This window comes from Sphaeramia orbicularis, chromosome 3 (assembly GCF_902148855.1).
Source record: "Sphaeramia orbicularis chromosome 3, fSphaOr1.1, whole genome shotgun sequence".
Lineage (NCBI taxonomy): Eukaryota > Metazoa > Chordata > Actinopteri > Kurtiformes > Apogonidae > Sphaeramia > Sphaeramia orbicularis.
Window position 1 is genome coordinate 34616031 of NC_043959.1, and position 12596 is coordinate 34628626.

Consider the following 12596-nt stretch of genomic DNA (forward strand, 5'->3'; position numbering starts at 1 on the left):
AAACATGCTGCTTAGGTGAACGGTGGTTTTTCTTCACCCCCAATTTTTGTACATGCACATGAAGTGCAGTGCAAAAGTCTGAAAATGAACAGTAATTAGTGGGTTCCTTATGAAAAGTTTGTTGCAGCTAAAGTTTTGGGCATTGTTACCAACTAGTTTATGATTATTTAAGAGTGCCTACAAATGTAACTGTGTCCCTATTGTTTAGCTGCACCGCACATTCAGCATGTGGAGATGATCATTTTCATTAGCACGAGCTAGTAAACAGTAAAAATAAATAGCCTTCAACTATTCAGTTCAGATGCTTTTAAAGTGGGGAGGGTAGAGCCGGGACTCTAACAGGAATAGCTGCTTGGACTTTCTACTGTTTACAGTGCAGTCGTACTTACTCAGGCTATCCTCATCATCGCTAGATGAAGAGTCCCCATAAAGGAACTGAGACTTAGATTTGTTGAGGATGGGAGAAAGGTTGAAAGAAAAGGATATTCGCCTCTTACGTCTCAGGCATCCCACCGCTGAGGGGGGCAGGGAGAAAAGAACCACAGGAGGCACTGATCATTTAATGAAATTATGTAACACTAATGTCAAGGGTGAAGAGGATGGGAGGTAGTTGTGTCAAAATAAAGAAAAAAACTTTACAGGACCACACTGGTAACACATAAATGCACCATGAGAGCGATTCAAATATTATGGGAATATTTAATACTGTTACTGCAGAATGAACTACACTAGATTTCTGTATGTAAGTATGTAACAGTGGATTAGATAATGTATAACGTAGTATGATCTGAGCATAAGAGGATTACTAAGCTTATCATGCAAACCTACTGATAATGCCATTTAACACTTGATTTAACATGTAAAGAGATATTAAAATCTTGCAAATAAATAATATTTAAGCACAAAATATCTCTCTATTTAAGCACATTTTATATGGTTGTTTTACATGTGTATCATCTTATTATATCACTACAAATGACTGCGATCCTTCTGCTTATGTGACCCTGTGATCTTAGAAATAGGAGCATGTGGTTTACACTATACCAGTTTACTAAATCATTAACTTATTTAGATCATTTTCCTTGTAATCAGAACGTAACAAAAAAAGGAACCAAAAAGCTACTGCCTCAGAGGTCAGGTTGGGTTGAGTGAAGCACGTCTATTTGATCTACATGAGTAGCGATGATGTGATTATGAAACCTGAAGTATAAAGAGACACTCACCGTCAATGTCTCTTTGGCTGATGGCAAGCATGGATACAGACTTGGTGAGGGGAAGGGTCATGGGGGGACAGCTGTTCCGTAAAGGCCGATACCTCCTTGATTTCTAGAATAAGACACATAAGGTTAAGTCAAACACACTACGTGACAATCTGCAGAACTCCACTGATGTAAAGAGATAAAGAATACAACATCACCGGTCACAGAAGTGGAAACAAGAACGTCAATCTAAAAAGGGAAACTAGACTAATGATTTGTGATGCCTTGTTGAAAATTTGTTTAAATTCAGTGGCAGAAAAATTAAACCGCAGGAGGAAAATAATGTTTAATAATTCTTGCTAATCCCCAAACCGACAACTCCCAAATTTCCCCTGACTCTTTTATAAGTCTTGTTTACGAACACAAATCCATTTTTCCTCTGGAGAATTTGACTGAAGGGTGTTTGAAAATCCTACAGGGTCGGGTGCGTAACAGTATGTAAATTTGACATCTAGAGGACAAACATGACGGGTGTCTCGACTGACCTGGTTGTCCAGTTTGCCATGCTCCCCCATCTCCTCCTGCTCCTCTGTGAGAGACACCAGGGACCCCCTCTCGTCGCTGTCGTGCCGAGGCATCCTTGAAGGCTCCTGGATTTGGGGGCCCTGGTTGACGCGGCCTCTCGGCTCCTCCTGGGCTCCACTGAGACCCTCAAGGCTGTAGCTGTAAACCAGAAAGGAGGTCAGAAATGACCTAGAAGATAGGGGATGGTTGTACTGTACACACACATACACACAACGGTCTAGTCTAGACTATTTGTCACCCCATTCTGGATACACACGGCTACTGCTGCAGCAAACACACAGACATGCACCTGTTGACAGATATACACACACACAGCTGGTCCTGCACAGTGTTTAGCCAGCTGAGTTATCACTGGGCTCTGGAGCAGATTTACAGCTGAAGCAGCGGTAAATGACTTCCAACATCAGCATCAGCATAGAGGGCCGTACAGCTGTGATTTACAAACCCAATTACATCGATCTATGACTGGAAATAAGAGGCCTTAAAAAATCCAATACAATGATTATGGAGAGGAAAACTACAGCTACATTTCAGAATGAGCTATGCTACGTGGCTGCAGCTCCACACGCTTCAGGACAGACTCTGTGAAAGTTAAAGCTGCAGCAGTAAATCTCTCTTATCTCCAGCCCTTGGGTTTGTATGGCACTCCATTATCCAGCAAATCATCAGTCCAGCACATTCAAACATCAGTAACCTAAGCTCGGCCAAAAGAATCACGGTGTGGTGATTATCAGTGACCAGCGAAGAGCAGCACTCACCGATCCTCAGGGCTAGGAATGAAGATGACAACATTTGTCATATCAAGCCCTGTTCCCTGCCAAAGTTATTACATACTATCCTACAGAGCCAGGAGGTCCGCAGTTCTGAAACATGAATAACACCAGCAGCTGTTGTAGCTCTACTCCGGGGAGCGGCTGACCATCTGACTGCATGGGCAAACGATTTACAAACACACACACACGCATACAAACACATGCAAATCAAGCAACATGTAAATATACCCTATTCAAAGTAGGCCATGTGATTTTAGAAGACAAAAACACACACACACAAACACAGTGTACCTGGGGGAACTAACTACTTCCACACTGTGGTTGTGGGGGCCATCAGGAGGGCACCGACTTATACAAACAGAGTGGGAGGTAGGAGCGGAGATGACGATGAAGATTTAAAGTACAGAGGAGTAAAAGACAGAAGATAGAGATCAATAGGATGGAATTTAAGGGATAAAATAGTGGCAATGTCATGACAAAGCACAGCTCTGTATCTCAGTGTGAGCAATCTCACTGTTAAATGTAAAGACTGCAAATGGATTCCAGTTTATTTCCCTATAATAGCAGTCAGGAAAGAGTAAATTTGACTAATCCATGTTGTTTCCTAACAATGCTATACTGGCAGGACAGCCTAGGTACTATAAACACTCTTAAAACTACTGCAGCACTATTTAATAATGCCACCACTACTTAAATGTTTAAAGATGTAGCCCAATAGCTAAAGCACCAGTCTTAAAAAAAGAATGCAGGCATGTTTAGTTAGAGTCTGGATGCTTAAAAGGTGGATAAATATAAACTCCTCACAGACAGCAAAGTGTATACTTTAAAGTGAAATAAAAACAAGCATTGGTACAGGCAAGCAAAAATATACACATATTCGGTGTAATTTAGAAAGAGTGTCACTATTGGATAATTTATTTGTTATTTGCTCAGTTTTCTGCTTTAAAATTCTATGCTGTCTGTTTGCAACTTCAAGACATCCTTTCCAAAAACTATTTTATATTTCAGCCAATCAGCTGTCATCTAAGAAATCCACTACTTTTTTTTTTATAACTATTTCAGCTACTTTCAGATAATCAGCACCACCTTTCATGTTATTTTCAATGTAAGCCCACTGAATGCATAAGCACTGAATTTGGCAAGGGGGTCAGCAACGCTCTATGATATAAAGACGAGTTCATCCTCTACGTTTCATTCTGGTCTCTATGATCTTTCAACTTCAGTCAAGTTGGGCCAGTCGTCTAAACCCCGGGTGTCATCTCCACTCTAGAGGTCTACCGTGGACATTCTGCCACACACATATCTTATTTTTAACACCTTTCATGAGTGCTTCAGGGAAGGTTGATCTGATCTGTCACAACTCAGCTCTGCCTCATACAAGGCTGCTGGACTGTGCATGATTCTAACTTATATTTGGTCAGTGATGGAGGAAGCATCTAGATCCTATGTGTGAAGGAGAGATATTTGCTATTTTTTAAAATGAAATCATGCATTTGAAAACATTTCCCTGTGGTCTACATAAACTGTAAATGCTATGCTTGGGTCTGAATTCTTCATTAATACAACTCCACAGGTCCATCTTCAACCCTATTTCTGAGTAATGACACCAGAAAGGTCATTTTGAGCGCTGGCCCTTTAAATGCAAATGAGCCACTTCATGCCCCACCCCCTCCAGGTTGTTGACTGTTCTGCTCTGTCCCGTTCAACCAACAACTGAGCATTTTAGGTAATCAACTCAAATTTTGGACATATTTTCACTACAACCGCTGCTGCTGCCAAACAATTATGGCGTACTCGGAGAAATGTTCGTCGGAACTCTTAACCATATTGTACAAATGTCGTGATGTAACTAGTTATAGATGTAACAAATTAAGCAGGAATTTAAACAGGTTGTAGAAATCCACTCTGTTTTTGCTAAATTGAATGTAAGATAGCTTTGCAGCACCTGGAGGGTTCAAATTCAAAATTTTTGAACTATTAGGGTCCAAATACACAAATAAATGTACCAAAGACTAACAAAAGTGGGTTTAGCAAAATATGACCCCTTTAAGTAAAATATCACCCTATGATAAAACAAAACAAATGAAAGTTCTGCATTCAAATCTTTAGCTAAAAGTACCTGTTATCAGCAAACATACTTAAAGTATTAAATGTCATCATTGTGCCGTGAAATTGCCTGTCAGGGTTTTACTAATACAGTATGATGTTTTTGATTCTTCTGCACTGATGTGTATGTCACATTACTGCGACATACATTTAATATCATTTCAACTACTTTATTTTACTGCTGGTACTTTAATGTATGCGATGCATCATATTCATCTTAAAATCATCATAAATTTGTAGCATCGCCTGGAAGGAACAACTTTTCATGAGCTCAGATAAAAAGCCCTGTTTTCAACTTTGTGACGATGCATCTTCCAGATAACCATAGAGGGTTTTTAAAGAGTTTAGTTTAGGAAGGAGGAGAATTTTCTCAATCCGCTACACTTCATCCCTCAGTTTCTCAAAAGCATTTAAAAACTCCAATCTGATAAGTAGCTAAAGCAGCCAGAAAAATGTAGTGGAGTAAAAAAAAAAGTGTTTTGTTTGCTATCTGAGATGTAGTGGAAAGTAAGTATGAGGCTGCATAAAATTTTAACAAATAAATCGATAAATGAGTGAAAATCGTCAGTTATATTCCACTACTGCTCTGTATCCTTGAGTCATCCCTTCTTTCTGGTTCTTTTGGCTCAAAAAGTGTGTTTTTTTTGTGTTTTTTTTTTTAAAGTCAACAAAACATCCATCTAGATCAACAGCAGTATCACCAGCTCAAATCCCATCCTTACTTTTTCTCTGCTGTGGCATAGTGTTTCCTGCAGGACTGAATTCAAAAGTCCTCCGATGCCTTCTTATTTGAAAAAAAAAAAAAAAAAAAGAAAGAAAAATTTGTTCTCAATCTTTGGCCAGCAAACTCCTCTGAGCCCCAAGAGCCAAAACTCTTTTTCTATGTGCCTGCTTGTTATTACCACTGCAATACAAAACAGCAGGGCATCTAAACCACCTATTTGCTGCACTAGTTCTTGTACATTCCAATGGGTAAAAAGATAGCAATACTTTTCAAAGCAGTTGCCTGCAGGATGGAGCACAATGCAGCAGCAGGCATACAATAAAAAAAGTGAGAGAGGTGGGAAATCCACAAAAGCTACATTGACATGACACGTCACTAAGCATGAAATCTGTCTTAAGACATGAAATGATGGACGTGATTTATAAGTACCTTCTCCTCTGAAACGTCGGCTTCCCTTCACCAGGACTACGGATGGAACTGGAGATGATGAATAAGAAAAAGACAGACAGTGGTGGATGATATGACAATCATGATAAATGAAAAGTTGAACTATTTCATGTTTATAATGGGACACAAGTCTCTCTAGTAGGCTGGTATCAACTGTGTGTGCATTAATATCTGTGCGTCTGACACTTGCAACATCATGGTAGAGTCTTTTGGAAATCTTAGATTTCTTAGAAATAGAATTATACTATTAAAATTTAAATTATATGTGCAGTAGAAAAGTAAGTGGCAAGTGTATGTTTCACTAATTACCACCTAATTGATTCATTTTCCTCCAACTTAACATACATAAAACTCACTAAAATACTATAGCCTTGATGCTTTGCACACATTATGCATTCTTCACTGTAGTTGGGACACCTCATAAATATTTTATTATATGCACTTTGCTTTGTCCTTATGTGCCCTAAGTGCCATACATCTGTGAATGCCACCGTAGGCCGCACAATTATCTTACTGAACCTTTCCTGTTAGTTGTAAGGGAAAGAAAGCCACAAAAAAAGTGCAATAGAAATGTATTTTTCTGTCAACCTTGAATATTCTAAAAATGAAAAAAGAATGCCTAAGGCCATTTTACTATTTCTGTTATTGACAGTGGCCTTGTACTTATTGCTGGGATGCTACACACAGTCCATGAGTGGCTGCTGTTCTTGCAGAAAAACAACAGACGGTCTAGTTCTAAACACACAGTGTTCATTTTGGTGCTGTGCATAGCTGAATAGCGTACATGTTGGTGTGAATGTAAACATGTTGTGCATTTGTAATTATGCCAGCATTCAAGCCGAGGTGTGTGTCTGTATCTTTCTGTGGGCACATTTGCATTGTGCAGTATTTGTAGCTCCCTACCCACACCAGACAAATGGCAACACAGCTGCAGGCAGCAGGAGGAGGAAACAATCAACATGGCACAGAGGGAGTGACATCAACAAGCTCTAATAATGCTGGCATCTGCACACATCAGGTCTACTGACATCTACTGTCTCACATCACACTACTGTCTACAGCCAGTTAAAGTAGGCACTCTTCCTCTTTTTGTGAAGTGGTTCAAAGATCACAGGTTGTATTGTACGTAAAGCCGTATGATTTTATCTACTTCCCAGTCTCACCTCCTCTGGTTCATCTCTGCGTCTCCTCCGTTGTTCTTTCCAGGACCCCAGCTGTGGCGGCGAAGAGGTGACAGGGAGCGGATACTGTTCCGGAACAGACAGGAGCGTCGTGGCACCTCTGTCACCCTATCTTTGGCCTCCTCTTCAGCTTCACCGGTCCCACCTCCACCGCTGCCGCCACTGTCCAGTCCCGCAGTGATGGCAGCCCCAGTCTGGACCCCCTCTTCTGGGCTCCAGCTGCACCCAAGGCCTTGGCTCCCCTCAGGACTGGAGCTGGACGGGCCGATGCTAGCAGTGTCGTCTGTTGAGGAACAAGAGACAGAAACCTCGCTGGCACTGTCTCCTCCTGTCACTGCATCGCTCTGCAGGCGTAAAAAAAAAAACATAATAACAATATTAATAATATCTATAGGCTCAGTGACCAGCATCATGTGTCTAATTTATCCAAGTCAGAGACGCAGCATGTAATAGTGATGCTGATGATGATAATTTAAAAACTGATGGAATGGTGGAATACTGAGTGATTTATTAATTTTAAGACCAGATGCATGAAAGTAGTAACATATTCACTTTCATCTCATTTAACCAGGGAGCACTCTAGTGGAAAGTCAAATCCTTTTTACTGGTAGAGAGAGCATCTTACTTTGCCACACAGACTAGAGGCTTTATCTCTTTAACATGGGAAACTAGCAACCTAGCTACACAAACACAAGAATGTCAACAGCTCTAATTAAAAGACAAATTAAAAAGAATAGAGTAGATTCAAAACAATTCATCATAACAAAATAAGATAAAATATAGACCGAATAACACAGATTGTCCCTCCAAATGTTTAATTATATAGCCCATCATGTGGTATATCCATCAGCATTTCATCACTGGAGCATGAGATGAATTAAGAGAAAGCTAGTAGAGTTTTTTAACCCACAGGAATGGGATATAATGAGGACCAAATGGCAAAGCTTAAGGATAATGAGCCAGAGTCACTTTATAGCAATGCTACCATTAAAACAAACACCAATAAATGATGGCCACCTTGTGAAAACAAACCACTCTCAGGAAAATGTTTTCAAGTTAAATACACTGTTTTCAAGGTTTATTCTTCTTTCGGGCGGGCCTTGTTTTTACTGATAAAAAGCCCTGCATACATATGTACTATTACTTCCCATCACAGTGTGTGGGCTGACTAAGAATAAACAAATATGATGAGATTCTCAATATGTATCAGTATGAGTCTGAATGTGCGTGTGCATTAAATAATCAATAATGAAGTGTCATGCTGTGTCAAAACCTTCTGACGGGTACTTGGTATGTAATATGAGTACCGAAATACACTTTGAAAACAAACAGCACTGCGAAATATTGTTTGCTAGGGTGTGGTGGGAAAGAGCCCCTGCACTCTCTCACACATTTAAGGATAGTTCATTTAAAGCTAATTTGTAGGTGTGAGGTTTAACTGGGCCTATTGTGCTGCCAGCTGCAGTGTGAAAGCTGAACATAGAGCTGCTTCTGTTGCAGAGCTACCAATGAAAGATCTGTTTTATACTGCAGACACAACTTCCTCTGGGAGATATAGACCCATGAGTTTAAGTGTGTGTGTGTGTGTGTGTGTGTGTGTGTGTGTGTGTGTGTGGGGGGGGGGGGGGGTATATTTAAGTGCAGAACGTGCATGTGACTGCGGTGTGTGTTTGTGTCTGAATCCCATGGTTTTACCTTAAGTGTCAAGAGGAGGAATAAAACTCATACATTTTCATGAGAAATAACATCACATTGTCTTGCTTAATATATGCGCAGATGACATGTTTCAGCAATAGATACATTTTTATGATCACGGGATACATGATAATGATCACAGTAAAATAGTTTCTCTGCTGTAATTATTTAGAAAAAACTACCTTCACTACTAGGGGTGTGTATTGGCAAGAATCTGTCGATACGATACAAATCACAATACTAGGATCACGATATAATATATCACAATATATCATGACGCTGTTAAAAAAGAAATGTTTTCTTTGTTTCTTTTTTTTTCAAGATTTCCTGGAAGAATTGAATTACACCAGAAATACGTACAAATACTAAACACATTTTTATTTGATCAGACCAGGATCTAATGCTATATCACAAACTGTTTCTAATTCTCCTAGTTTCCAAAGGACCTAAAATCTGCCTCTCTCATACAGTCAAAAGTGCTTTTAGGATGCTTCAAATAACCACTATTTGACAAAACAGTGTTAAATAATAATAAATAAAATATAAACAAAAAAGACAATCAAAAAATACAAATGAACCTCTGCCATATCTGCATTTGAATAAATACTTAAAAATATCGATACAGTACTTTTTTAACACCAATAGAGTATCGTGAAATGAAATATTGTGATATATTGTGGAACTGATATTTTCTTACACCCCTGCCTATCTTGAAAAATGGAGAAACTTCTTTTTCATTGATCGGTGAACATGTTCTGAGCTGTTGTCACTTATTTTGCTCCTGTTTTCTTCTTGCTCAAAATCAAAGTGAGTGTGGCACACTTGCCCGTCAGTGTCTATCCACACTGTCCTAACCCAGAGCCCCACACCTCCCAGGCAGCCAATATGCTCTGTGCCGACTTCATCATTGTTGTTTACAGGACATGCAGTCTATATTACCACAAGCTCAAATACTTTCAAACGTTCAGCACAGCAGAAACTGAGAAATACAAGTACTTCAACTTTAACCATAGGGCCCCTTGCTTCAAACAGACTTTTAACAGCAGCAGAGTGACAGCAGGGACCACGACGTGCACTTCCCCAGCAGCAGTGTTGAGCTGCTGGCTTAAAAAGATGCTTTGTAGATGTTTGGCATCTCAGCCTCAGGGTGCTGATAAATAAAAAGCCAGGCACTGACTGACAAAATAGCTACTTCATATACAGTACATAATCCCTATAGGAGTAGTTGGAGGGGCAAACAAAAAATATATTCTGGCTGTTCAAAGTGAGAGGATATTTGGACAGCAGCCAGTAAAGTATAGCGAAAAGTTGCTGGATATTGACTGCCATATCAAACTTATTTATCGACTGTTATGCACTTTTCTTCCTAAACTTACTAAAGCAAAAAATATTTACAAATGTATTTCCGCTCTAAGTATCTGAATGTTTTCCTTTCATTTATTCTTGGAAAATAAAGTTCATTTCAGCTCCAAAATTTTGCCAACTAAAATAGTGGTTTGTGGACCTCGAATAACCCATAATAAGCATTTCATAAACATCTCAGTACTGATTTAAAGGACACAAAGGGTGGGATTTCTAAAGTTAGCTGGCGTTCAATGACAGTTTTGAAGCGTTTGTCAAAGTGACTCCCTTCACCTTACCCACTCTACAAAGAACATATTCACCAGCAGTGGGTCTGACCTTTCTGAAGACAGTGTCATATCCCGGGTCTGCGGTCAGGAAGTTTTCTATGTCGCTGCTTGAGTCTCTGTGAACTGTGGAAGGACAGCTTGTGACACGGCCGGTCCTACTGGGCAACACGAAAGACTGCGAGGATCCTAAAAAAAACATAACATCATTGAATATATTAGGTTTTAATGTGAGAACAGTTAACTCAAGGAAATAAATATTAAAAAGGTACACTTTAGGGTCATTGTGTCTACAACTTTTCTGAATAGGAACATTCATCTGTGCAACTGAAAAAACATCATGTTTCTATAATAATATGTTTTCAAACGCTCTTCTAAAACACAACCAAGCCTGTTGAAATGATGTCTTAGAAAGGACATCTGAGAAGGTGTGAAAAGCCTGGCAGATCAATAGTGCACTGTCCTGACTAAAGCTGTTTGTGCTGAACTGCAAAGGCAAACAACTGCTGTTTGTGTGTTTAAAAGGACTGCGGACAGAACTGACATTAAAACCTCACTCAAAGGAAAAAAGCTGATTGTCGAATACAACATTGCATGTTCCATTAGGCACCTTGGGACCAATTAGACAGTGACAGTGAGAGATTTCTGTTTCACTTCAGTAGTAGTTGTTTGTATGATCAGTAAATAGAGTCGGTTTAAAAACAGTTTAAAACCCAAGTCTTTACAAATCAGTCTAACTAATGTGGTCTTACATCACCACTTCCTCACCTGATTCACAGCCAGCAGTTCATCATGTCTCTCCATAGAACTCTGCTTCACTTCCCATTTTAAAGTTCAGATATCAAGTCACATAAACATATCGACAATAACACCATCTGTTTTATGTACAGGCCACCTCTCTGAAAAAACAAGTGCTTTACCCTCAAGTCTATACATATGACAACAAATCTTAAGTAAGCACTGTGCCGCTACAGTTTTTGTACATGTAAGGACATGCACAGATAATAATCCCAGGCCAAACTAAAAGAGGAAGACTGTACCCAACCACAGATGTATTACAGTAGGCTTACTTTAGCCAGCTGCCAAAAACAACTACATGAGATCATTTACTAAGTTTGTTGTTTTGCATCAATACTGATGTCTATTCCAGCTTAAAAAGCGGAAGTCAGTCTTTATCCCACAGGAATAATCCCTGCTCTTTGCAAGAGGAAGTGTCTTTATGGGTGTGCATGTGAGTGTGCATATTCATCACTGAAGAACAAAAACTCAGCTTGAATATCTGTATTTAATAATGAATGCTCTTCTACAAATTCTAGATGACACCAATTGCATAAAAAGGAGCAGATCTATAGCTATAATCATGGGAAACTTTTCATACTTCTGTCAGCTGCTCTGGGAAAAGGCTGCAGAGGGAGTAGTAAGCCCCTAGTCATCAAAGTATATACTAAGAATAAATGAGCAAACATGGTCACAATGATAGACCTCTTGCGAGACAATGTCAAACAATAAATTATTTATCATTCATACACAATGCACACAACTCCACCTGCACCGGTAGATTGTTTAAAGTGGTAATTCACAGCTACTAATCCCAAGAGGTCAAGATCAATGTCTTTAAGATTATGATGCCGACTGTATACTGTGATACCATGTAAATCTGCAGTTCTACCTTCCATCTCAGCTGAAAGGTGAGGTATGTAACTTTCCTCACTTTATCAACAAACCATTCAAACTTTGCCTCTCCTCTGCACTCTGTGGTGGTCAAGCAAGCAATGGACTAAATAGGAGAGCAAGCAGAAATTGTGACAAAAAAAAGAAGTGGAAAAAAAAAACAAAACAAAAAAATCACTTTTTGATATTTTCACAGCAGTGATGTTCTAAAACACAAGCTGACACCATTGCATTGTCTCTCAGACAGAACTGCACCATACTATGAATAGTGCATTAGGAGAGACCAGTAGAATGAAAAACTAGTAGGTATGTTTTGGTTCCACCTATGCATGTTAAGTAATACTGTTTTTGTTTGGCTGGGGACAGAAACTCACAGCCGCAAAGGTTGACACCTAGAAATGTCCTGACCACAACAAAACAAGAAGAAAAAATTAAGTACAGACAAAAGGGAAGGGTCTCTGGGGATAAATACAGCACCACAAACTAAGAAAGAATAAAAATTATTACTAAGAAGGACTATTATTGTACAAGTCTATATATTGTTTTTTTTTTTAATAAAAAAGTTATGTACTTAAAATTTTAATTCA

At 39.2% G+C, this 12596-nt stretch overlaps 1 protein-coding gene across 8 annotated transcripts in view; it reads right to left on the reverse strand.

Annotated features, from left to right (window-relative positions):
- The window catches only part of akap13 (A-kinase anchoring protein 13), a 109651-nt gene that overhangs the window by 29412 nt on the left and 67643 nt on the right, over positions 1 to 12596 (reverse strand). For 5 of the 8 annotated variants that reach the window (XM_030124716.1, XM_030124711.1, XM_030124733.1 and 2 more), the window contains exons 11-16: positions 10391 to 10527; positions 6998 to 7359; positions 5817 to 5864; positions 1745 to 1922; positions 1224 to 1326; positions 390 to 515 (exon numbers count right to left, since the gene is read on the reverse strand). In XM_030124716.1, coding sequence (XP_029980576.1) covers positions 390 to 515; positions 1224 to 1326; positions 1745 to 1922; positions 5817 to 5864; positions 6998 to 7359; positions 10391 to 10527 — 954 coding nt within the window. The remainder of the gene's footprint in view (positions 1 to 389; positions 516 to 1223; positions 1327 to 1744; positions 1923 to 5816; positions 5865 to 6997; positions 7360 to 10390; positions 10528 to 12596) is intronic. The other 3 variants (XM_030124759.1, XM_030124742.1, XM_030124750.1) reach the window with 2 other exon arrangements.